This window comes from Pan troglodytes, chromosome 21 (genome assembly GCF_028858775.2).
Source record: "Pan troglodytes isolate AG18354 chromosome 21, NHGRI_mPanTro3-v2.0_pri, whole genome shotgun sequence".
Taxonomy (NCBI): Eukaryota; Metazoa; Chordata; class Mammalia; order Primates; family Hominidae; genus Pan; species Pan troglodytes.
The window spans coordinates 10,188,609-10,216,209 of record NC_072419.2 but is presented as its reverse complement, the minus strand read 5'-3'; the positions used below and the strand labels follow the sequence as shown (position 1 = coordinate 10,216,209).

The following is a 27,601-nucleotide window of genomic DNA, read 5'->3' as shown; positions in this document are numbered from 1 at the left end:
AGAAAATATGTGCAAACTATCCATCCAACAAGGGATTTATAACCAGAATATACCAGCAATTCAAACAACTCAATAGGAAAAAAACTTGATTTAAAAATGGGCAAATGATCTGAATAGAGATTTGTCCAAAGAAGACATACAAATGGCCAACAGGCATATGAAAAAAATCTCAACATCAGTAACCATCAGGCAAATGCAAATCAAAACCATAATGAGAAATCATCTCATCCCAGTTAAAATGGCTATTATTAAAAAGACAAAATAACAGATGCTGGCGAGGATACAGAGAAAGACGATACTAGTTCACTGCTGGTGGGAATGTAAATTGTTTAGTACAGCCACCATGGAAGACAGTATGAAGAGTGCTCATAATAGATCCACCACATGATCCAGCAATCCCGCTGCAGGGTATATATCCAAAAGAAAGAAAATCAGTATACTGAAGAGATACTGCATGCTCTAAATGTTTATCACAGCACTATTCACAAGAGTGAAGACATGGAATCAACCTACGTGTCCATCAACAAATGAATGGACAAATAAAATGTTGTATATATTATACAATGAAATATTATTCAGTCACAAAAAGAATGGAATCCTGTCCTTTGCAGCAACATGAATGGAACTGGAGGTCATTATGTTAAGTGAAACAAGCCAGGCACAGAAAGATAGATATGTTTTCTCACTCAGATGTGGGAGCTAAAAAAACTGATCTCATGGAGGTAGAGTGCAGAATGGTGGTTACCAGCTGCTGGGGGGCTGGGGAGATAGAGGTTAATGGGTATAAAAATAGAGTTACAAGGAATAAGTTCTAGTGTTCAATGGCACAATAGTCATTATGACTATAGTTAGCAATAACTTATTCATTATTTCAAAATAGCTAGAAGATGTGAAATGTACTCAACACAAAGAAATGATAAATGTTTGAGGTGATGGATATCCTAATTACTCTTATTTGATCATTATACATTGTATGCATGTATCAAAATATCTCATGTACCTCATAAATACGTACAATTATGTATCAATTTAAAAAGTAAAATTAAAAATACATTTAAAAACATGATATAAAAACCTAGAAAAAATATTAAAAAGTGAATCAAATAAAGAGGAAATTCAAAATATCCTATAACTATTAAAGAAGCTGAATCAGCAGCTAAAAAGTATCTCCACAAATAAGACACTAGGATCAAATGATTTTACAGGAGAGAGCTACCAAGTACTTGAGGTTCAGTTAACTCTAATCTTACATCTCCAGAGATGAGAAAGAGTGAAAACTCCTCAAATTATAATTATTAAAGGTTAGTTTAACATGATATCAAAACCGTAACAAGGACAGGAAGGGAAAATTATCAGACATTCTTACTCATGAAATAGATACAAAATTCTAACCAAAATATTAGCAAACTGAATCCAACAACATGTAAAGTAAGGAAATAATACGTCATGCTCAAGTTGGGTTTATCCCAGGAATGCAAATGATCATCAGGCCCTAGCTTGTACAACAGGGTGATGGTGGTGCTGTTTACAGAGAAAGGAAGCATGGAAGTCTGGGGCTAAGATCACAAGAAGGAATATGCACCGAACGCGGGGAGCTTTGACTACCCAGGTAGGGCTGTCCAGGCAGCAACTGCCAGTGCTGGTCTGGAGACAGCACTGAGAATCACCAGAATAGATGTGGCACCACAAGTCCCACATGCAGGAAACAGAGTGAAGAGAGAAAAGGACCAGGTCTGAATCCTAGACAAGCCCAGTGTTTAAGGAAGAGGAGGAGGATTCCCTAAAAAGACTGGCCAGAAAACGAGGGAAAGAAAAATCCAGGAAGACAAGAAAGATGATGATTCAAAGCCATGCAATGAGATAAAAAGGGGACTGAAAAATTCCATCACTGGGGCCCACTATGACAGGACAGTTTCAGGATGTGGTGAGGGAAGAGGCCAGACCATTGTGAGCAGATGTGTGACTAGACAAGAGAAAACAGGAATAAGAAGCGTGGCTGATGCTTACAAGACTGGCTGAGGAGGGACACAGGGAGTATGCGAGGGCAAAGGGAGAAGCCGATGAGAGGATTAACAAATCTTAGACCATGGAGACAGGAAAAAGGAGAGAGGGTGGTGAGAAAAACTACAACATAGTTTTTGTCCTCCATATTTCCAGAATGGAAAGATCAACTGTTCTTTAGTCACAGTCCCAAGGCATCCTAATTGATGAGTGATAACTTGCTTTTTTTGTTATTGTTAATTTTTAAGTTCAGGGGTACATGTGCAGGATGTATAGGTTTGTTACATAGGTAAACGTGTGCCATAGTGGTTTGCTACACACATCATCTCATCACCTAGGTATTAAGCCCAGCATCCACTAGCTATTCTTCCTGATGCTCTCCTTCCTCCCCATCACTCTCCAATAGGCCCCAGTGTGTGTTGTTCCCCACCATGTGTCCATGTGTTCTCGGCTCCCACTTATGAGTGAGAACATGTGGTACCTGGTTTTCCGTTCCTGCATTAGTTTGCTGAGGATAATGGCCTCCAGCTCCATCCATGTCCCTGCAAAGGACATGATCTCATTCCTTTTTATGGCTGCATAGTATTCCATGGTGTATATGTACCACATTTTCTTTATCCAGTCTATCACTGATGGGCATTTAGGTTGATTCCATGTCTTTGCTACTGTGAATAGTGCTGCAATGAACATACATGTGCATGTATCTTTGTTACAGAATGATTTATATTCTTTTGGATATACACCCAGTAATGGGATGGCTGGGTCAAATGGTATTTCTGCCTCTAGGTCTTCGAGGAATTGCCAGACTGTCTTCCACAATGGTTGAACTAATTTACACTCCCACCAACAGTGTAAAAGCGTTCCTGTTTCTCCACAGCCTTGCCAGCATCTGTTCTTTTTTGACTTTTTAATAACAGACATTCTGACTGGTGTGAGATGGTATCTCATTGTGGTTCTGATTTGCATTTCTCTAATGATCAGTGATGTTGAACTTTTTTCATATGTTTGTGGTGACTTGCTTCTGAGGTTGATTATGCTTCTGAACGCTGGCAAACGGCAACAGCCTCCGTCCAGTGACCATGCTTCCATGGTTAAAGGTGAACCAGTCCTTGAAAGCCCACCTATCCCTAACCTCCACATTCACCTAAATGAAGAAGGTAAGAAGCAGAAGGTATTGAGGAAAGGCCCCAGGGGACATGAGTATAAAAAGTTAAAATGGGGCCATGGGTCTCGGACAAGAGGGAGTACACTGGCCCCCTGGGAACGGAGGAAAGGAGCAGGCTGACAACAAGACACTGCAGCAGCCGCACAGCCCCTTACAGCTACCCTTCAGGTCACATGCACAGAGAACTGGAGACTTGGAAAGGCTGTATGATTTGTATGGGAGCCAGGAATCAATCCACCTCTGTCTGACTAGAAGGCTGATGTTCTTCAACATAGTCTCCCCATTTGTCCTCCTTTAAACTTTGATAGCATTTCTGGGATCATCTCATGTCACTTTCCACACTCTGGCTTTCAGTTGTTATATGTGGGTTTGTTTCACTTACATCCACCTTACTCTAGAATTGAAGTTCTTTGTGTAGCCCTACAGGCTTTCACATGGCAAATGCTCACTGAAGAAGTGAATACGTTTATAATGACCAAATCTGTTACATGCCAACTTGCTTTCAACAGTGCTTTTGCAAATGTCTTTCATGAGTGATACAGTCCATCCCCACTCCAATCTTCTGTGCAGCATGCATGTGCTCAGCACTCCTCTGCCATACACATTACAAAGGCAAAGCCACATTGCACATCTCATTTACCACAAGCTCCAAATTAGTAAATTTAGTCTTACTAAAGAGATTTCACCACCTTTGCAGGTATGAGACCAAAAGCCTCTTCTTACCTGAATTTTGATGGGCCAGGTGAAATTACTGACATAAACAAAGAAAGTGATATTTGGGTGGTTGCGAAAATCAAACTTCTCATTAGAGAAACTATCTTTGTACTCCTTAATGTTGGTTTTTGAAACAACAGGCATCTCTTCTCCAGCCTGGGTTCCAGCTGTTAAAAGAAAAACATGAAAGAGAAGAGACATTTTTGGGGGGGCTAGGGGGAGAACAGAATCTGGCCTCATTAATAATAAGGACAATAGCATTTATCAAACATTTCCTGTGTTCCAGTAATAGCCTTTAAGAGCTCAATCTCATTTAATCCTCACAGCTGCCCTATTTTATCTTCATTTATAGACTGGGAAATTGAGGTTCACAGAAATTAAGTAACTTCCCTCAAGTCACACAGCCAACAAGAAATGGAGATAAGATTTAAAGCTGGGCAGGCTGATATAAGCCTATGCCCCTAACCAAAATGGTTTTACTGGCCGGGTGCGGTGGCTCACATCTGTAATCCCAGCACTTCGCGAGACCGAGGCGGGTGGATCACCTGAGGTCGGAGTTTGAGACCAGCCTGACAAACATGGAGAAACCCCGTCTCTACTAAAAATACAAAATTAGCCAGGCGTGGTGGCGCATGCCTGTAATCCCAGCTACTCAGCAGGCTGAGGCAGGAGAATCGCTTGAACCCGGGAGGCAGAGGTTGCAGTGAGCCAAGATTGCGCCATTGCACTCCAGCCTAGGCAATAAGAGCGAAATTCCGTCTCAAAAAAAAAAAAAAAAAAAAAAAAAAAAAAAAAAGAAAGAAAAATGGTTTTACCAGGAATCCATGTAACTCCCTTCCACCCTTGCCCCACCCCCAAACAGGTGACACACATGATCATGAAAATACAGATACCACTAGAATCCTATTAACAAGCACTGGCATTCACTTTGCCCACACCACTTCAATTCCTTTGCATTTCCCCTTTACACCTCCTTGGCAATGCGCCAGACTCCCATGCCAGTAATGCTGATGTACCGCACACTGCCTAACCCACAGTAGCAGGGAGGAGGGGTTCAAGGGGTCACTCAGTCCTCCCTTCTACCGCCAGCTACCACAGTATTTAAGTCCCCCTAATCTGGTATAACTCCATCCTATTCCCAGAGAGTCCTTCAATGTTCCACATTCTCCCTTAGCCAGGAATTCAAGTGCCGATAAAGATTAATGAAATGGACTTTTTTCCATGTCTGAGTTAGACCCTGTGACTAAAGCCCACATTATCACGTCTTCATTGAGACACTCATGGCAAATCTTTTTTTTTTTTTGAGATGGAATTTCGCTTTTGTTGCCCAGGCTGGAGTGCAATGATGCAATCTTGGGTCACTGCAACCTCCGCCTCCCAGGTTCAAGCAATTCTCCTGCCTCAGCCTCCCAAGTAGCTGGGATTACAGGCACGCCCCACCACACCCAGCTAATTTTGTATTTTTAGTAGGGACGGGATTTCACCATGTTGGTCAGGCTGGTCTTGAACTCCTGACCTCAGGTAATCCACCTGCCCCAGCCTCCCAAAGTGCTAGGATTACAGGCATGAGCCACCACCCAGCTCATTGCAAATCTTTCACATGCCTGGAGATGTTGCCTTTCTCCAAATACTCTGATAATTCAGACTTTTTCTTAAAAGTCTCTCCTCATTGAGAGTTTCTGAACTTTTCTCAAATTCTACACAATGTTTTAAGATGATAAACGTAAGTGGCATGCACAAGGCAATATTCTTATTTTGCATCAATCTCATTGGTTTGTGTTTTTGATTTTAAAAAACCCAGTATTGTAATAGTAATAATGATAAAATATAGTTACCATTTACCACATTTCAAGCACTATATTGAGTACTTCATTTATTATCTCATTTAATTCTCACATCACTCTACTTGGGAAGGTGTTTTTTTATTTTTTTTTTGAGATGGAGTTTCACTCTGTCACCCAAGCTGGAGTGTAGTGGCGTGATCTCGGCTCACAGCAACCTCTACCTTCAAGGTTCAAGCGATTCTCCTACCTCAGCCTCCTGAGTAGCTGGGATTACAGGCACGTGCCTCCACGCCTGGCTGATTTTTGTATTTTTAGTAGAGACAGGGTTTCACCATGTTGGCCAGGCTGGTCTCAAAACTCTTGACCTCAGGTGATCTGCCCACCTTGGCTTCCCACAGTGCTGGGATTACAGGCATGAGCTATCACGCCCTGCCAGGACGGTGTTTTTACTATCCTACTTTATACAGGAGGAAACTGGCTCAGAAACCTTAAGTAACTTGCCTAACAGCACGGTGCAAGTAAATTTAATGGACAAATTTCAAACCCATATCTACTTGTTGAGTTATCAAGTTAAGTAGTGATTATCCTTTTTTCTTTTTTTTTTTTTTTTTTTTAAAGAGATGGGATCTTGCTCTGTTTGCCCACACTGGAGTACAATGGTGCAATCATGGCTCAGTGCAATCTCCAACCCCTGGGCTCAAGTGATCCTCTCATCTCAGCCTCCTGAGTAGTTGGCATTACAGGTATGAGTCACTACACCTGGGTGTTTTTTTTTTTTTTTTTTTTGTAGACAGGGTCTCACTATGTTGCCCAGGCTGGTCTTAAACTCCTGAGCTCAAGCAATCCTCCTGCCTCAGTCTCCCAAAGTGTTGAGATTAAAGGCATGAGCCACAGCACTTGGCCTTCATCCTTTATTTCTTTAGATTTTCTATACAGTAGATCTTCAGTGAATCACAGTAAGGCAGACAGCAAGAGCTGTGCTTTTAGAGCTTGATGTAATTCCCAAGTTACATTTCTCTGCACCTACTAAAATCTCATTTTATTTAAAATGTTTTCATTTATTGAAACGAATCATTTGAATTTTTCACTTCCGAAGCACGGATGTAGACAATGATGGTAGTGCCAGTGGCCACAGCAAGAACAGAAATGGTGGTGGTGGGCTAGGGTAGTAACCACACACTGAGCCTGACACCACAGCAAGCTCTGGTAGGTATAACCTAATTTAATCTATACAACAATTCTAAGAGGTAAGTATCATTATCCTCACTTTACAGATGAATAAAATAATGCTAAGGTTTAGAGAGGGATTTAGATACTTGCTCAAGGTCTCATAGCTAGTAAGTGGCAAGGGTGGGTTTCAAACCAATCTGTCTCCTGAGCTCGCTTTCTCAATTCCTATATTACATTTCTTAATCTACCACACCTTCATTTGCAGGGTCTTCTCTAGGTATGTCTTTACCTGAGAAACTGGCAGCCCAGGTGATGTTGAGGTTGAAATTCTTGGAGGCATTGATGAACATGTCCAAATCCCTGTTTTGCTGATGAGCGGTACAAATTATTAGAAAATTAATTAAAACAATTTCTAGATTTTAAAATAAAGCAATAAAGTTTACTCCTCTAAACGTTCTTAATCACAAACATTTTATGATGTCTTTAGAGAAACTCACAGAAGAGTTAGCAAAATTTCTAACCAATTTTCCTTAATACAAGCAATATATGCCAATAAAATTTTATTCCCTCCCATTAAAGTATACATAATTTAATGCTTTATCAAATGCCTAACTGCACGAGAAAGTGCCTCTTAAAAAGACCCCTATCAGAGCACAATGATTTGCATCTTCTGACCTGTGTTGGGGAATCACCCTCCTAAGGATTCTCTGGGCAGCTGTTTTCAAATGTCTGAAGTTCACTCCTACCAATAAAACACTTGATCAAGTGCCCAAAATTATATTTATTTATAACTGAAACCCATATAATTCTAAACTCATAGATTATATACAGTGTAAAACTTCTCCAAAACTGGAAACAGCCTTTAAAAAAGGCATATAGAGCTGAAATGTACTTAATTTAAAAAATAATTTTATATTCATGATTTGAAAAATATTTTTCTCTTACTAAAAATATTATTTCAAGAGAAATATGATTGAGTATGGCTTCTTAGTTTTGAAAACCTTGTCTACCACTTAGAGATATAGCACTTCACAGGGCTAATCTAACTTAATTTATTTTGATCCTTGGTCTTAATGACTAATAAAGATATTGCTGAGGAATCTGTTAAGCCAATGGAGGAAGTGTACTGTTGGTGATGTTAGGTAAATTATAACATTAATAATTAGTCAAACTGAAATTTGACTAGTACATCTCTTAACTGGGGTCAAACAATTATTTTTGCAAACTAATCAATGTTATATTTTTATCTTTTACAGATGCATCCGACTGTACTGAAATTATTCATTTTTAAAAGATCTTGAGAGGTTAGAATAAGATTTTTAAGGGTGTTGTTTTGATCATTTTAATAGCACAAAATCACAACAATGGAAACATTTCCAAACAGCTATTTTTAAAATGTGATCATTAAACCAGAAGTTTCTCTCACAAAGCATTTACCTTCTCATTTACTGGTAAGACCTCACCTTCATCTTGAAAGGACAGCTCAAGTGTTTACTTATTTGTATTTCGTATTTGCTGGCAGCACACAACTAACAATTACAGTCATCCTTAGGTATACGTGGGTCATCAGTTCCAGGACCCCCTGAGCATGCCCAAATCCACACATACTCCAGTCCGCAGTCTGCCCATAGAACCCTTGCATATGAAAAGTCCACCCTCTGTATACTCAGGTTTCACGTCTTGCAAATACTGTATTTTCATTCCACGCTTGGTTGAAAAAAGTCTACGTATAAGTGGATCCTCACAGTTTTAACCTGTATTGCTCAAGGGTCAACTATATGTCTTTCCACAGAAAGAATCAATAAACTTAAAATGCTTGTGCTTTTATAGAGGACAGAACATATGCATTTGGATAACTCTAGTAAGTATTCTGTCATAAGATAAACTGGGAAATCCAGAAAGGTCCAAATACTTTCATGGTTGCTTCCCACCTGGTTAAGAAGTATTACAAAGATTCTACTATATTTATTTTTTTAATGACATTAATGGCATCAAGTACATCCTGAAAGATTTTGAGCACTTCAAACGCTTGCTTATGAGGCAGTGAATACATTTCATATATGGTACTTTTGTTAAAATCTTATTCTAAAATCGTTAAGAAAAAAATTCCAGTCAATACAGCCACTCAAATGATATATTAATACCTATAGTTTTTCCATAAAATAATTCATTTAAAGTTAATTTATTATTTTTACTTAAAAAGCAATTTACTTTTGAGAATGTATCTTTTCTAGTACATTTTTTCTTAATTTTATCTTTGAAATAGAATATTAGAAACAAATCCTATTTTCATTTACTTGTATAGTAAACATACCACACTATAGACTTTGTTCTACTTTTAAAATTAAATTTAGCAATGTTTATAGATAACATTTGTTGACAAAGCAATATACTTTGTCTTACTGCCATATTGTTTTCCATGTATTATTTGTCACATTTATTGTTAATGGAATTTTGTAATGGTAAATGGCTTTGTGTATGTTCATGAGAAGTAAAAAATCTCCAAGGAAGTTCCTAAATAATTTACCATTATGTTTAGCAAAATTTCTTTAAATACTGAAGTGGGTACTGCATGACTTTATATTTCATTGAAGAAACTGTACAGGTGCATCTTCGTGTTCTGTATGTTTCAGTTTTAAATGTCCCGCAGTGTGGCCTTCCTTCTACCACTAGGAAACACCTTAAGGCAGGTTGGGCTTCATCGTTAATGACAGCAGATAAAAAAAATCCACATTTTACATACATATTTTAACAATTTAAATTATTCCTGGCTAACTTCTTAATGCACCCGACTAAGCCTTTGCTGTTTTGCCTCCTAATGAGGCTAAGAACTCACTCTAGGAGCAGAAGTGTCCCCTCCCTTGCTGTCTGATTGGGGCTGCATCACTGGCATTTCAATCAGCAGTGTCTTTAAGCCTCTGGTCACTCTTGAGAGAGTAAACCCAGGCTCTGCTATCTGCCCTCTGATGGTGGAGTCCCCTTTCTGTATGAGGCCGTGATGGGCTGACAGGCAGAGTAAGTATGCGTGGAATCAATGTCAGTCTGTGTCTAAGATCCTGGTAAATCTTATTAACATCACTTTTGCCTTTTATGTGGAAAGGAGATAACGTAGAGTCTAACATTTCTTTCCTATACCTCTAGAGATCATCTCGTGTACTCCAGTCTGGAGAGCACTGTTAAGGCAGTACGTCCATCCATAATGACCAAGAAAAAGATCCATACAAATTCAAAACAAAATAGGAAGACTTTAAAAAATCTTACTTCGTCAGGAGTAGCCACAAAATTAATAGCTGTGTAATAGCGATCATCTTCCTGGGATAGACTAAAGGTGAACTGATAGTCAATAAGAAGAGTATCTATGGAAAGAAAGAAATGCATATTTAAAAACTAAACACACACAAAATAGAACAGGTCTTTAGAGATACAGGCTGCTTTTCTTATAAATTAAGTAACGAGGAAAGCACTTTAACTCAGCTGTACCCAGGTTCCTCAAAGAAAATCAAGTCTGTGGGCAGTATCATTTTATTTGGGTTAACCCATCAAACCGCTTTAAAGAAATGACCAGTTGTCCAGTTTCAGCATAATATCAAGTAACATCCATAATTATCTGAAAAGGCTATTAAAAGGGTATTACTATACCCTTTTCCAACTGCATGCCTGGTAAGGCCAGGTTTTTTTCATGTGTTTAACCAAAAAGATGTACTGCAACAGACTGAATGCAGAAGCAGACATGAGATTACCACTGTCTTCTACAAAGCCATGGCATTAGCGTTGGATTCTAATCACTTTAGGGCTGTATCTGACTGTGGTTTTAATATCTCCATTCCAAATAACGAATGATGTTAAGTAGTTTTTAATGTGCTTATTGGCCACTGTAATATCTTCTTTCATGAAATGTCTTTTCAAATCTTTGCCTGTTTTTAACTGGAATTGTCATCTTATTCAGTTGTAAGAGTTCCTCATGTATTCTGGATATAAACTCTTTATCAAATATATGATGATGTGTGAGTATTTTCTCTAGTCTGTGGCCTTTTATGTTTTGGATGGTTTTTTCCTACAAGTTTTAAATTTTTATATAGTTTCATTAGTCTACTTTTTATTTATGAATTATGCTTTTAGAATCCTATCTAACAACTTTTCCCCACCCAAGGTCAAGATGTTTTTCTCTTGTTTTCTTTTAGAAGTTATATATATATATATATATATATACATACATATATGAAGTCATATTCACAGGTTCCAAGTGGACATGAATTTTGAAGGGATGTTATTCAACCCAGTACAGCAGGTATATAATTACAATGGATATGCCATAACATTAACTCCTTTTTTCTGGTCCCGTACTCTGGTCTACCATGTGGATTCTCCCATAAAGAGAAAACACATTTACCCATAAAAACATGGTCACCTTGTCAGACTCACCTTTCACCTCAAGGTGGTTAACACAAATCAGTTCCAGACAGAATGACAAAAAGTTCAATCATATTGTAAGAATTCTGTTTTTGATCTACATCCTAAAACACGAAATATGATGACCCCAACTAGGTAATGGCAAATAAAGTAAAGTTTTAAGAGAACATAAATGTGGAAAGACAAAGATGCATGCCTCTCTACCCTCTCCTGCTATCTGCTATGGACACATTAACGTTAACCCCAAACACAATTAAAACAGCTTAAAACAGTGCTCCTATATGTAGTAAACTTAACAGAATGTAAACATATCAAGTCTGGGAACACTTCATTGGTGGCTGCTATAGTCTTACAGCACTTACTATTCTCAAACCAGTTTAAACAATGAAGTTTTACTGAACTACTTTGCTTCTAGAAATAAGAATTGCAAAACCACTTACAATAACATGTTCCTTTGAGAGGGTTTCCTTGGTATCGATTTTCTACCTCACATCTGGGGGGGAAAAAAGACTATTTTATACTGCTATTTAAAACAGAAACTGAATTCATTTTAAAACCAAACAGATCCTTTTATATAAAGTACAGATAGTCTGGAGCCATTATAATTGCATCCTTCACCATAACTCAGCTCAGGCAGTCTAGGAAGAGCATGCATGAACGCTTCAATACTGACTGCTCAGCAGTTCACACACCAACTATATGAGGACAACTGACAAGCATTTGCCAAAGCAATGAGAGAAATCCAAATGTAATAAACCTATTTACTATAATGAAAAACATTTTCAATTTTGTGTGGACTACATATTCTTCTAAAAGTGCAGTCAAAACATTTTTCAAATACTAATTTCTTACTTCTTTCCTATGTTCCCTGGATAAACTAATTCTCTTCTTTAAACACAAGTGAGAGAAGACTAAATACCAAGAATCACTGTTTTTTTAAACCCTGGAACAAGTGTTCACCAGTCTGTAGAAAAAAAATATGTTCTACTCAGAAAACAATTTCCCCATACAGATCATCTATAAACATCAGCAAAACCCAGCCTCCCACTTCATGAAGCATTTAGGTAAACACAACAGCTATGCGTGAAGAGGAAAGGGCGGGAAGTGGGTAACGGCCTTTCCCAGGCAGGTATGCTGTGTCCCTTTAGCCAGGGTGATGAGCAGCACCTGCCTACATCTGCGATCTCGAAGGAACTTGAAAGTCTTACTTGATGCCACCTCATGTCTTTGTTGCATCAGCTAACTGAGGGTAAGAGTGATTAATTTTGCTCGATGACATTTTTCTGTTTAAGGGAATGTGGATCTAAAAGTTAAATTTAACCTTGGATTAGACTTTTCTTCACATATTGGCTTTAGGGCAACATGAAACTAGTAAACATATATGCAGATATAAACTAAAAAGCAGACAGACCAAACCCTGCTGAGTAGCACCAGCAATGATGTCTCAATCACTGGTGGCATTATTACTACTGTTATTTAAGAAATAATGATGTTTACAATGATTAATCAGCTCAGTGTTTTGACACTAAACACTTTTTAAGTTTTTTCTTGAGAATGAGTAAATGCGGATACATGCATTTTATGAGGTTTCCCAGTGAGACAGCCCGGTATACATTGATGGAGGAACTATCCTTCCTGTTTCAACTTACCAGGACACCAAAAACAATTACTGCTAGTCCCACTACTGACAGATGGGGGGAACAGTGATTTGCCTCAAGAGCACCTTGCTCAGTGGAGGCAGGGCCAGGTCTGAAACCTTAAACGTGCCTGATGCTGCTGCACCTGCATCCTCATGGATGGGGACTTCAAACCCTCTCCAGGAAGATGCCTGACATGCTTCAACAAGGAAAATGCTAGAGTAATGGGAAATGTTAAAGGTAAGAGGATCATTTCCACAATCAGACAACCAAACGCCAAATAAATGCCATCACCAAAACACCAGCTCTTCCATCTCTACTCTTTGGGAAAGAGTATAATCTCTTGACATGACAAAAATCAAGTAGTTGCTGAAGTTAAAATGACTACTCCAAATGGACAACCCAGGAAATGTCAGTATCATTTAAACAAAAATCTGAATTCAAGAGCCATTAAGGAATTGCTGCTAACTCGACAACCTCCTCATTTTGGGGACTGACCTGTCTGAAATAGAATGGGCAAAATTTCAAACTAATCAACCCAGGGATCCCTCAGAGCCCACAGCAACAAGACACAGGGAAGTGGGTGGCTCTCAGGGTGGGGTTCAGGCAGCTGCACAGCCTCTTGGTCCTCCCTGGTGGTCCAGGGAGTATGGTACTCACAGCTGGCACTCGTCCCCCTTGACGCCCTTGGTGGTGCAGAAGCACTTGCCCGTGTTGGTGTTGCACAGAGACGCGTGCCCATTGCACTTGCATGCTGCAGAGAAGAAAAAGGAACAGAGGTCACAACCGGCTTAAAAAATTCTGACTATTGGAGACTTTTTCCAAAACAAGCAATTTTATCTGAATTGAGTTCAGTAGGAAAGACAGATTAAAGTAAGAGCATTCAATGGGTAAGATTCATGATTTTTCAGCTAATGATAATAATGTATAGGTAACATTAAAGGAACCAAACAAAGGACAGGAGGAAAGTGAATGCTGGTACCCACTGCCTTCTGAAGCAACGACTATTTTGATCTTTTCAATAGACTCTCTTTTTCACTGCTATGATTCTTTCATTCATTCAATAAATATTTGTGAAGCATCTCTAGAATGCCAGGTGCTGGGTGTGGGGACACAGACATAGCTGCTGCCCCTAGGGAGGTGCTCTGGAGGTGACTGTCCTCTGAAGGAGGGCTGGTCTTGGCTGAGGTGCCTTCTCCACGATGGCCACATTTGGAATCACCGCAGGGCTCAGAACCAGGATCCAATGCCAAGGTCAGTGCTTTAGGGGCCCTCAGGACACACCACCCTTGCTTCACCTTTTCCTTTGCCTTTACAGAAAATAGCTCTTCCCATCTCCCTCATCTGGCCATCTCAACATCTCTCCTTTTATCATGCAACGTAATACAAGCTGTGATAAATATTATACTCCAGTTGAAAAAAGTGAAAGCCTTTTTGGTCAACACCTTTTCACTTTATACCCTGTTTTGCTGGTGAATAAATGAAAGGCATTCAGCTGGAGAGAGGTATGCTTTAAAAATAAATCCTTTGGAATCACCCAAAGAAAACTATAAAACAGAATAGTGCAGAGATTAACAGAATGGATGCTGAAGTCAGAATCATGAGTGTCTGACACTTGGCTCTGTTGAGACTGGGGGAAGGTGTGCAATGTATAGTGAAAAGCAAAGGCCTTACGTCCATCTGCCTGGGTTTGAATTCAGCGTCCTCTACTTGGCTCTTCTGTCACTCTGGGAATGCTACTTAACCTTTGTGAGTTTCAGCTTCCTTGTCCACATGATGGGGATAACAACAGTACCTATCTCATAGGGGTGTTTGTGATGATATGTATATGATGTCTCAAACACAGTAAGCATTCAAGAAATCATGGCTACTATCGTTACCTAAGGACTATACAATTTTAAGAAGAAAACATCAAAGACTTGGTGCCATCTGCAGTATTCTATAAACACCACGCTTTCTACCGTGGATTAGGACTCTGAAAAATAAGGCAAATTGTACTCAGGCCCTGTAGATCTCACAGAGGAAAATGTGATGCTTCTAGATAGCAGCTGCTGATGTGGGTATGATGGCATCTGGAAGCACAACCAGCCAAGTAATTAAGGTCAGCACAGACTGGGCGTGGTTCTTAGCTTGGCCACATCTCACTGTGAGACGGCAGTTTACTTGATCTTGGGGATAATAAAAGCACCTGTGTCTTGAGTGGCTAACAGCACAATGCCTTGTACACTCCACCACTCTGTTAGGTACTCTGGTTACTGTCTAACGGATTAAGTCTATTCACAAAGAGTGGGGAAAACATTTTCACCAAATACCTTTTAATCTGAGCAAGAACTTTTACTTAGGAGTAGTGGGGAATGGCATTAGAAGGGTAATAAGAATTGCCCACATCTACTGAGTATTGACTAGTATCCTGTGGAACATGTGTCATGTGCTGCTCTGCTTTCATCTTAACAACCACCCTATTATTAGGAGGAAACTGAACCCCAGGGAGAGTAAGGGACACACAGCTAGAACCCTGCCTCTCTCCTGGCTGGTCTTGGATCAGATCAGATTCTGAAGGGCCATGCCAAAGAGTTTGGAGTTGGGATCTGGGGAGTAGGTAGAGATTTCCCTATGTTGTTTACTTTTCCTGCTCAGAACTTTGAAAAGTCTTTCGACTATAGTACTCATTATGTTTTTTGGCTGGAAACTAGAATAAAAAAAGCAGTTCATTAATATCACTTGTCATAATTTTTGTTCTCATAATAAAATGTCCTATTGCTTGCAGGCTTCTATTTGACACAAATGGGGAAACACAGGACTTTTTTTTTTTTCTTTTTTTTTTTTTTTTTGAGACTGAGTCTCACTCTGTTGCCCAGGCTGGAGTGCAGTGGCATGATCTTAGCTCACTGCAACCTCCGCCTCCCAGGTTCAAGCAATTCTCATGCCTCAGCCTCCTGAGTGGCTTGGATTACAGGCCCCCGCCACCATGCCCAGCTAATTTTTCTATTTTTAGTAGAGATGGGGTTTCACCATGTTGGTCAGGCTGGTCTCAAACTCCTAACCTCAAGTGATCCACCTGCCTTGGCCTCCCAAAGTGCTGGGATTACAGGCGTGAGCCACTACACCCAGCCAACACGGGACTATTTAAACCTTTAAAATACACTATAAGTATTGAGGAGTCTGGCTCCTGGTTAAAAAGCCTGTGTGTGATTTTTCAGGCCTGACCACAGGCAATGACACAGGCTTTACCTGGCAGAGCATGACCTGTGAGGTGGGCCTAAGTGTGGGGCTCTGAGAGAGGTGCAGTTAAGGACTCAGGTCTACCTCATGGGTCACGCTCCTTCACATGTTTACATTCCTAGCCCTGGAGCCTTCATTCCCAGGCTCCCTATCTGAGGCCTTGGGCTGAGGTCTTCTTCAGGCACCAAGGCCTCCTGATGGGGGGAGGAGGGGGAATTCAGAAGACACTTTCCTAACTCTGACTCCAACCCAGGACTTTCCCAGTCCTAGCCCTTACACCTTGCCCTTCCCACAACCTTAGTGTCCATATACTGCTGGAACCTTTTGTCCGGGCCTCAGTGAGATGAGCCCCAAGACTCCCATGTCTGAGCTGATCCCTCTGACTATTGACCTGTGCCCTGTTCAATGGGAGGAAAGGAAACAGGGGAAGTTGGCACTTTCTCTGGTTTTGGGCCCTTGCTTATACCACTGCAGAATGTGGTCAAAGGCTTGACTCTAACATTTTTGGCTTGTTGCTTTAACCAGCTACACTGAAACCTTGGTTCTTTCTTCCAGCTCAGCTGAGCTTCTGACCAATATGATTTAATAAGAAATGTGGTATCCAAAACAAAGTGGCTTTTTTCCTCCTAGATATTCAAGTCAAATAGAAGTGCTGTGTTCCACACCGATTTGCCATGAGTAAACCTGACCAATTTGACTTACGCTGACATTTCCCTCCATTGGTGGGATCACCATAGAAGCCAGATATGCAGGTCTCGCAGTGCTTGCCTGTGGTCAGGTTCTCACACTTCTCACAGATGCTCTGATTGATGCATTTACTGTGGCCGTTGCATTGGCAAGCTGCAAGAAAAAGAGTTTCAAGGGGTCTGTACCATGGAAGAACTGCATGTAGTTAAGTTCAATAAGATTTATCTGCAACTATCTCTGTAGTTAATTTATCTTTGATAAATCACCAAAACTGGCCCACTAAAAACTAATTTGAGAAATAAGATAAAAAATATCAAAGAAGAGCTAGTCCAGGAAAATTGAAAATGTATCACAGCAAGGTGAAAGCCCATAGTGATATTAAAAAATATTTTTTGTTGTTATTCACTAAAAAATAACGTATGCTCATGACAGTATATTTAAAAAATAGAAGGATGGGGAAAGATCATATACAATCCAACCACTCAGAGACCACTGTTCACATTTGATATATTTTCTTCTGGTATTTTTCTATACCAGAAGAACATAATTTGCACAATTATGTTCATGTTAATATTCACCTTTCTTAACTTAGATCACAACTATTTTACCACCTTATTTCATCAATTATAAACAAAACTTCAAATGGTAGAATGATTTTGATGAATCTTAACAGTTATTTAACCATTCCCTTATATTCTAATATTTAGTTTGCTTTACATTTTTCATTATTAGAAAAATAACCATCTTTACAGATAAACATTTCCACAAGTGGGATTACTAAGACTCCTAATGGATATAGGGCTTTACAACTAGAAAGGTATATGAAGCTTGGACCTCTGAGGACTGCTCAGGACAGCTGCACAGGCTGTGCACTGCAGAACTCTAGGGGGGAATAGGATGGGGGAAACATTTACATAGTGCACAACCTGCACTGTAAGCAAAATCTGATTCTTCAGATCTGCCTTGGTTGATCAGTGTGATGCAGTTTTTCACCATCTTGGCAACCTTCCATAGCCTTGTACTTGTTCTGTTTATGCACCTGTTAGTATTTGAGTGTTTGAAAGAAAACTCAGCTGGGTGTGGTGGCTCATGCCTGTAATCCCATCACTTTGGGAGGCCAAGGTAGGTGGATCACCTGAGGTCAGGAGTTCGAGATCAGCCTGGCCAACACAGTGAAACCCTGTCTCTACTAAAAATACAAAAAATTAGCCAGAGGTGGTGGCAGGTGCCTGTAATCCCAGCTACTTGGGAGGCTGAGGCAGGAGAACCGCTTGAACCCGGGAGGCAGAGGTTGCAGTGAGCCAAGAAAGCACCATTGCACTCCAGCCTGGGCAACAAGAGTGAAACTCCATCTCAAAAATAAAAGCAAGCAAGCAAGCAAGAATGAAAGAAAACTCAAGGCAATGTGCCAGCTATCTTTAGGTGGCCCTACCACCCAAGGCTGGGAGGCACTTGCCACACCCATGAACACACTAATTGCACCCAGCCACCCAGGTCTATTGCTCCTTCCTTCTTCCAATGAGGGAGATGCGCACACCAGTCAACAACAGTCTAAGTGGACCAGAGCTGGAGTGTCCTGAGGCTGGCTTGCTAGCTTTTCCAGGACATCATACCACACTTTCACAACAGCTCAGCACACCCAACCACTGACCAATATTGACAGATCTACACATTTAGTTATTAATACAAATTAACCTTGAGGATTAACCAGTATAAGAAAACTCTCAATCTCCGAATACCACCAGGATAAACACGCACAGCAACAAATCCTGAAGGAAGGGTTAATGCAAGAAATATGAGAGAATGAAAAATACGAATTTTAGTACATTCAATAAGGCTTAAATTATTGCATCCACAATATAAGAGAGCAAGCTCTTAAAAAAAAACCCTCACAATACTTAGAGCCCTTGCAAAATGTAAAAGAATAATAAAACCAAATTAGACAGAAAAAAACATCGTTAACAGGTTAAACAGGAGACTACATATTGCTAAAGAGCAACCTACAAGAAAATACTATGAACTGGCCGGGCGTGGTGGCTCACGCCTGTAATCCCAGCACTTTGGGAGGCCAAGGCAGGCAGATCACGAGGTCAGGAGATCGAGACCATCCTGGTCTACATGGTAAAACCCTGTCTCTACTAAAACAAAACAAAACAAAACAAAACAAAACAAAAAATTAGCTAGGAGTGGTGGCGTGCGCCTGTAGTCCCAGCTACTTGGGGGGCTGAGGCAGGAGAATCACTTGAACCCTGGAGGCGGAGGTTGCAGTAAGCAGAGATCACGTCACTGCACTCCAGACTGGGTGAAAGAGTGAGACTCTGTCTCAAAAAAAAAAAAAAAGAAAGAAAATACTACGAACTGTACGTTAACAAATTTGATTACTGAGAATAGACAAATTCCTAGAAAAACACAGATTACCAAAACTGACTCACTCAGAAAAAGAAAATCTGAATAGATCTATAACAAACAGATTGAATTAATAATTAAAAATTTTCCTGTAAAGAAAAAGGCCAGGCCCATTTGGTTTCACTGGTGAATTCGATCAACATCTAAAGAAGAATTAATGCTAATCCTTGACGAACTCTTCCAGTAAATAGAGGAGGAGGAATACGTTCCAACTTACTCTAGGAGGCCAGTACTACCCTGCTATGAAAACCAGATAGTAATCACAAAAGAAGAAAACCACAAACTTATATCCCCCTCATGAATGTACACACAAAATCCCCAACTAGCAAATAGAATCCAACAGCAGATTAAAAATATACATCATGATAAAAAAGTATACATCATGACTAAATGGGCTTTATCCCAGGAATGCAAAACTGGTTTAACATTCTTAATTAATGTAATACATAGTATTAATAAAGAACAAAACTTCATGATCATCTAAGTAGACACAGAAAAAGTGTTTGACAAAATCTAGCACTCATTCATTACAAAACCCTCAAAAAACTAGAAGGAAACTTTCTCAACCCAATAAAGGGCATGTATTAAAAAAACTAAATAAATATCATATTTAATAAAGACTGAATTATTTTCCCCTAAAAAAAGGAACAAGACAATGATGTACACTGAAAACTATAAAACAATGCCAAAAGAAAGTAAAGAGGTAAATAAATAGACATTCCAGGTTCATAGGCTAGAAGATTTAACCTTGTTAAGATGGCAAGAGCCAGGCGTGGTGGCTCACACCTGTAATCCCAGAACTTAGGGAGGCAGAGGCAGGAGGATTGCTTTGAGCTCAGGAGTTCAAGACCAGCCTGGGCAACATGGCGAAACCCTGTCTCTAAAAAAATATAAAAATTAGCTGGGTGTTGGTAGCTCATGCCTGTAGTACCAGTTACTCGAGAGGCTGAGGCTGGAGAATCACTTGAGCCTGGGAAAGCGGAGGCTGCAGTGAGCCAAGATAGCACCACTGCACTCCAGCCTGGGTGACAGAGTGAGACCCTCTCTCAACAAACAAACAAACAAACAAACAAACAAACAGGCAATACACCCCAAATTGGTCAGTAGATTCAATGCAAACCTTATCAAACCAGTTGGCTTTTTGTTGTTGCAGAAAATGGCAAGCTCATCCTAAAATTAATATGAACATGCAAGAAACCCAGAATAGCTGTAACAGTCTTGTAAAATAAGAACAAAGGTGGAGGACTTAGCCTTCCCAATTTTAAAACTTATACAAAGCCACAGTAATCAAAACAGTGTAATACTGGCAAAAGGAGAAACATAGGTCAACAGCACAAAAATGAGAGCTTAGAAAAAAGTTCCTAGATTCACAGTCAACTGATTTGCAACAAACGCGCCATGAAAATTCAATGGTTAAAAAAAAAAAAGTCTTTTCAACAAATGGTGCAGGACCACATCCACAGGCAAAAAGAGAGTTTGGACCCCTACCTCACACCATACACAAAAATTAACTCAAAATGGATCAAGGACCTAATGTAACACACAAATCTATGAAACTTTTCAAAGAAAACTTAGGAGCAAATCTATGTGATCCTGGGTTACTTGGGCACTGATTTTCTAGATACAATACCAAAAAGCACATGGGATAAAATAAAACATTGATACATGGAACTTAATCAAAACTGAAAACTTTTGATTTCAAAAGGCATATTAAGAAAGTGAAAAGAAACCCATATAATGGGAGAAAGTATTTGCAAATAATATATCCAATAAGGGACTTCAGAATTCATAAAGAACTCTTACAACTCAATAATAAAAAAGACAACATAACTGAAAAATGGGCAAAGAATTTGACTAAATATTTCTCCAAAGAAGATATACAAAAGGCTAACTAATGAAGTTGATGTTCAATTTCATTAGTTATCAGGAAAATACAAATCAAAACAACAGTGAGATGCCATTTCTCATCCACTAGAACAGTTTTCATTAAAAAGATAGTAACAAGTGTTGGCAAGGATGTGGAAAGACATGAACCTTCATATGATGTTGGTGAGAGCATAAAATGGTGCAGCTACTCTAGAAAATCTCATGCTATTATTCCTCGTTTCCATCCCCAGCCCTAGGAAACCACTAAACATCTACTTTCTGCCTTTGGACATTTCATATAAATGGCATCATGCAATGCATAATCTTTTGTACCTGGCTTCTTTTACATAGCATGTTTTTTTAGGGTAATTCATGTCAGAAAATAATACTGCAGCTACTCTAGAAAACCTCATGCCTATTATTCCTTGTTTCCATCCCCAGCCCTAGGAAACCACTAAACATCTACTTTCTGCCTTTGGACATTTCATATAAATGGCATCATGCAATGCATAATCTTTTGTACCTGGCTTCTTTTACATAGCATTTTTTTAAGGGTAATCCATGTCAGAAAATAATGCTGCAGCTACTCTAGAAAACCTCATGCCTATTATTCTTCATTTCCATGCCCAGCCCTAGGAAACCACTAAACATCTACTTTCTGTCTTTGGACATTTCATATAAATGGCATCATGCAACGCATAATCTTTTGCACCTGGCTTCTTTTACATAGCATGTTTTTTTAGGGTAATCCATGTCAGAAAATATGTCAGTACTTCATTCCTTTTTATTGCCAAATAACATTACACTGTATGAATATACAACACTTTGTTCATCCATTTGCCAGCTAACAGGTATTTGGCTTGTTTTCACTTTTGCTTATTATGAATAATGTTGCTTTGAGCATGATGCTATGAAGAATGATGCTATAAGCATAAGCATTTATATACAAGTTTTTGGGTAACATACGTTTTCAATTTTCTTGGGTATGTACCTAGGAGTAAAACTGCTGGGCTGTATGATAACTCTATATTTAACTTTTTGAGGACCTGCCAACCTGCATGAGAGTTCCAATTTCTACATATCCTTGTCAATACTTGTTATTACCTGTTTTATTGATTACAGCCATCTCAGTGGGTGTAAAGTGGTATCTCATTGTGGCTTTGACTTGCATTTCTTGGTAATGATGAATGATACTGAGTATCTTTTCATGTGCTTATTGGCCATTTGTATTTCTTCTCCGGACATATGTCTATTTAAATCCTTTATCCATTTCTTAATTGTGTTGTCTTTCTATTGTTGAGTTTTAAGAGTTACGTGTTCTGGACATTGGATTCTTATTAGATATATACTTTGCAAATATTTTCTCCCATTCTCTGGGTTGTCATTTTACCAGATATATTCGTGATATTCATGAAAAAGCAGAGATTTAAATATTTCGTTAAAAAGTTAACTCCTAGTAGATTAAAAATAGAATTGCAGGTCCCCCATATCTTAGTATGGAAAAAAGGGAACACGGAAAATTTGATCCAGTTTAGTAGACAAAAAATTGGTTCCTGGTGTTAGTTTACATTTTCCTGTTCTATTTCCTTTTCTGAGAATGGCTTCTTTATCTCCAATAACCACTTTTTCTGTTGGGTTCACATTTAGCTTCTTATTTTTTCCCTGGAGGGTGGGAGTTTACATATTCTGGATGATCATCAGTTGTTACATACAGTGCAGGTGTTTTCTCCCAGTCTGTCTCTGCCCTTTTAGCTTTGTTTACAGTGGACTTTCCCTTACAAAGTCCTCACAAAGAGCCCTGTTGTCAATGGCAGGCTCTTAGAGAAGTTCTTGACTGCTAATCTCTGAGGAGTCTTTGCACCAGCCCAGCCTCTCCCAACTGTTCTAGAAGCCCACAGACACATTGCTGAGTGGTCACTTCAAGTCTGAATCAAAGGCCAATTTCTTAGAATTGGTTTCTTAGGAACCCACCACCACTCTCAGCAGGTCCAGGTCAGGCCTTGGACCAGCTGCTGGTCTATTCCTTCTTGTACCAACCATTAGGAGGAAGGAAAGGGGCTGAGGGCAGGGAGTTACATATACACAACGTAGCTTTCAAGGTTTTATTCTTCATAAATCGGTAGTGAAACACTTGAATTTGGATATGCAAGGCATCTTACCTGGACAGTGAATGAAAGACCAGTTGTATCTGCTGTCCTCTAGACACATGCTGGAATTGAGCAGGGGCTGTGGATAGAAATTTCCTGTAGGGGCTTGCGAAGGCATCTTCACTGGTCCTTTATAGGAACCCTCTATGCATTTCCCTTTGCCAGTATTGCTGGGATCAGTACACCAGCCACAGCCTGGTTGCTCCAAGCAATGACTACAGGTACAGTAGCCTGAACAATTTTCAGCTATTAAAAAAAAAAAGTTGCAATTGACTATCACAGGTAGATCTGAATTCACTGTATTTAAATTACATTTTTTTAAACAGACTATTCAACTGGCTTGAGTCAAAAATATTATTCTGTCTTGATTATTTAAAAGAGATAATGAATGTAAAGAGCCCAGTATTTTGCCCAATACATAACAGAGATGACCCTTCCCTCCTCTCTCAATCCCAGGATGTTGAAGGCAAAAGGGACCTTAGAGATTATCTATTGGAAAGTATTTACTTTACAAATTAGGAAATTCAGATATGGAGATATTACATGGATTGAGCAATATGACACTGAAGTTGGACAAGTTATTTCTGTACTCTGTGATCTATCCTACATTTATTTACTGTCAATGTGCCTGATTCTGTATGAAGGTTCTCAATAGGCAGCAAGGTCTCGATGGCAGTCTCTGGTCAGGTTTGAGCAGGGGTCATGTCCAGTCTTGTTTCTAAAATGTTCAGAGGCTGACAGCACAGCCTCATGGCTGAGTTGTTGCCTATACAGAGGGCATGCATAAGTGCCTAGGGCTCCCTTTTTCACTTACGGGGGCAGGTGCTCATCGTATACCATTCCATACACTGGCCGAAAGGGAAGGAGGCCACGTAGGCATTGGAGTCCACACACTGCTTCATGTTGCTGCACCACATGCACTCAGAGCTGCCGCTGGTGCAATCTCCACATGCTGTCCTCAAGGCACATGGTGTCCGGCACTGCTTAGCACTGTGGTTTGCTGGGAATGAAACCCAAGAGAGACACTTAGAGCTCCCACCATGTCCGCTAAGGTCAAAGACTTTTCTTTCTTTCTTTTCTTTTTTTTTTTTTTGAGACGGAGTCTCACTGTCTCCAGGCTAGAGTGCAGTGGCACAATCTCGGCTCACTGCAACCTCCGCCTCCCCGGTTCAAGTGATTCTCCTGCCTCAGCCTCCCAAGTAGCTGGGACTACAGGGGTGCGCCATCACGTCTGGCTAATTTTTTGTATTTTTAGTAGAGATGGGGTTTCACTATGTTAGCCAGGATGGTCTTGATATCTTGACCTTGTGATCCACCCGTCTTGGCCTCCTAAAGTGCTGGGATTACAGGCGTGAGCCACTGTGCCCAGCCAAGACTTTTCAAATGTGGGTGATGACCCATTAATGTGCCATGAAATCAATTAAATGAGAGAAAATAGAAAACAATAAAAGTCATCCAGTACTGTTTAGTCAAGTGTATTTACACACTTGTGGAAAAAATAAATTTTCTTTTCAAAGAGCATTAAGGACAAAGATGAGGAAACAGTGAATCTTTCCATAAAAGTAGGGCTGTAAGCCCCTTAGAATTTGGGGACCCAGGATGAACTTTAGGGGTTTTACAATCCACTTGAATATGTAAAATCTCATGTTTGCAATTTTGGAGGGAAGAAGGTCCACGGCATTCATTAAGTTCAACAAAGGATTCAGAATTCTGAAAGGCTGCTGGGCAGCTCCCCTAGAGAAGTTTAGAAATCAATATTTAGAAATCTACAATGCTATGAATTCTCTCCTATACCTCTGTAATTCCTCAGACAAATTACTTTCCCAAAATTGGACACAATGCAAATGGAGTCCGGCCTCCCAAAATAACCCACAATTCCACCGACTGCTTGTGAGTGCCTCTGCAGGAGGAGGAGGCTTATTTTGAGTTGTCTTCATGCTGCAGCAGCTACCCCTGGGCCTGCCTTTAGTTAGCCAAAATGTAGCCCAGAGAGACTGAAAGCTGGGAAGCTACTCCGAGTGTCTGTCTGCTCAGTACTCTCCCGCAGCTCTCGCGTAGTTCTGGGTTGCTTCTGTCCTCGCTTACAGAACTGCTCTCATCATTTTTCTCCCTGTTGACACTACCTTTCTGAACACTGTCCCTGCAGTCACTTGCTTGCTTTACTAATCTTTTCTTTGTTTTTATTTTCCTTTTTTGTTTTTTCTTCCACAGCATTTCTCTGCCAACACCAATAAATTTGCTTTTCAGAGCAATTCTCAATACTTTTTCTGGTCAATAAACCTATCAATCTCATTGTTAATTAGGATATCAGTTTCTTCGAGTAGTGTTAGTTATTTTTAGTTTTGCTTATAACTAAAACTATTCAGGGTCCCAGAATATTTCCTTCTGCTTCTGAAATCTGGGTTATACTCTTCTTTGCATGCTTGAAACCAGTACTTCATCTGTTTTCATGACTACTTCACACATCTCAGCAATGAACTATGCCTCCTATGGTTTCTCTCACAATAAACTCTGAATACCACCTAATTCACCTGTGAACTTACCAGGCCTTTCACAGACGCTACCATTGAGTGGGTTGATGCAGGTTGCAGCCTTCAGTCCCCGAGTACTGGGTTCTGATAAAATTCCACAGAATCCAGCATCACTGGGCTCAGACGGCATCCACTGTAGTAAACTATTTGTAAATGGGGACATATCTTCCCAGCACCAGTAGGACACATTGATCTTCCGAAGGCCGACCCATGGGGTTAAGGTGAGCTTGGACTAAAGGCAAAAGAGACACAACTATGAATACAGATAGTATCTTTTTTTAATTTAAATTTTGGAGATGGAGTCTTTCCATGTTGCCCTGGCTAGTTTCAAACTCCTGAGCTCAAGTGATCCTCCCACCTTGGCCTCCCGAAGTGTTGAGATTATAGGCATGAGCCACCATGCCTGGCCTGAATATAACCAACATCTTGACCAAAACAAGCTTCTAGATAAAAACCACCAAGTTAAGTATACCCCACAGACACAGGAAAACCTCTTTATCCCTTGACTCAGCCATGGTAGATTAGGATAGATCATCACTTCAATATGGCCATTTTATAAAGGATAAAAATGTAGCTCAGAGAAGATAATATATCAAAAATTCACAGAAATTATAGCAAAGCAGTATTTAAGTTCTGAAATGTCTATATGAAGAGATGGCTACCCCCAAACACAGGCTGAGTATCCCTAATCTGAAATCCAAAACACTCCAAAATCTAAAACTTTTTGAGTGCCAACATGATGGATGCTGAAGGAAAATGTTCACTAGAGCATTTTGGATTTCCAGATTAGGGATGCTTAACTGGTTAGTATAATGCAAATATTCTAAAATTCGAAACACTCCTCGTCCAGAGCATTTTAGATAAGGGATATTCAACTTATACCACATTTGCTTTATCCATTCATCCATCCTGGCACTGGATTTTATAGGGAATAATAGGACAGTGACACCTGGGACAGTCTGTCTTCTGCTCTCCTGAAATTTCCTTCTCATTGCAATTTTTAACAAGTTTTAAAAATCAAAATATAAAGTTTAGCCAAGAAATGGTAAGTATTCCTAATTTTGGTAGTTATAAAACAAAAGATATACTGTATTTCCCTCCCTTTGCTTTCTTTTGAGACAGGGTCTCGCTCTGTTGCCCATGCTGGAGTGCAGGGACATGATCATGGCTCACTACAGCCTCAAACCCCTGGGCTCAAGCAACCCTCTTGCCTCAGCCTCCCAAGTAGCCGGAACTACAAGTATGTGCCACCATCATGCCCGGCTAATTCTTTAAAAAAACTTTTTGTAGAGACGGGGTCTCCCTATGTTGCCCAGGCTAGTCTTGAACTCCTGGGCTCAAGCAATCCTCCCTCATTGGCCTCCCAAAATGCTGGGATTACAGGCAGGAGCCACCACACCCAGCCTATTTCCATTTTTGAGAGGAAAAAATACACATGCCCACTAAAAGACCTAAAAAATAAATAGATCCAAAAGAAAGAAAGAAAATTAAAAATACTTTTTAAAGGCCCTTCAATAATTTCTTTGCCTTCATGATACAATTCAAATCCATTACTATTGTAGCCATGGCCTCGCAGGGTCTGGCCTTGGTTCCTTCCTGAGGCTCAACTATAAAAATCCCCTCCCATCCAGCCTGCAGCCAACCATGCAAACTTACCTGCAGCTCACTCAAAGAGCCACTCCCTTAATCATCTCCCTCTACATGTCACAGATGGGGGCACTAATTAATGCACAGGAAGCCCTTCCCTCTTCGACATCCTAATTCACTCCTTCTCACCTTCAGGGGTCACCTCCTTCCAGCTTTCTACCAGCCAGTCTCTGTCCTAAGGGTTAGGCTAGGTGTCCTTTCTTGTTTTTCCATA

At 39.9% G+C, this 27,601-nt stretch overlaps 1 protein-coding gene across 5 annotated transcripts in view; it reads right to left on the bottom strand.

The window, feature by feature from the left end:
* ATRN (attractin) overlaps positions 1-27,601 on the bottom strand; it is a 176,590-nt gene that overhangs the window by 42,790 nt on the left and 106,199 nt on the right. For all 5 annotated transcript variants that reach the window (XM_003316779.6, XM_016937358.3, XM_009436735.5 and 2 more), the window contains 9 exons: positions 25,753-25,972; positions 24,024-24,209; positions 23,222-23,455; positions 16,806-16,943; positions 13,542-13,635; positions 11,685-11,737; positions 10,096-10,190; positions 7,124-7,202; positions 3,890-4,047 (listed from right to left, as the gene is read on the bottom strand). In XM_003316779.6, the coding sequence (XP_003316827.2) occupies positions 3,890-4,047; positions 7,124-7,202; positions 10,096-10,190; positions 11,685-11,737; positions 13,542-13,635; positions 16,806-16,943; positions 23,222-23,455; positions 24,024-24,209; positions 25,753-25,972 (1,257 nt within the window). The remainder of the gene's footprint in view (positions 1-3,889; positions 4,048-7,123; positions 7,203-10,095; positions 10,191-11,684; positions 11,738-13,541; positions 13,636-16,805; positions 16,944-23,221; positions 23,456-24,023; positions 24,210-25,752; positions 25,973-27,601) is intronic.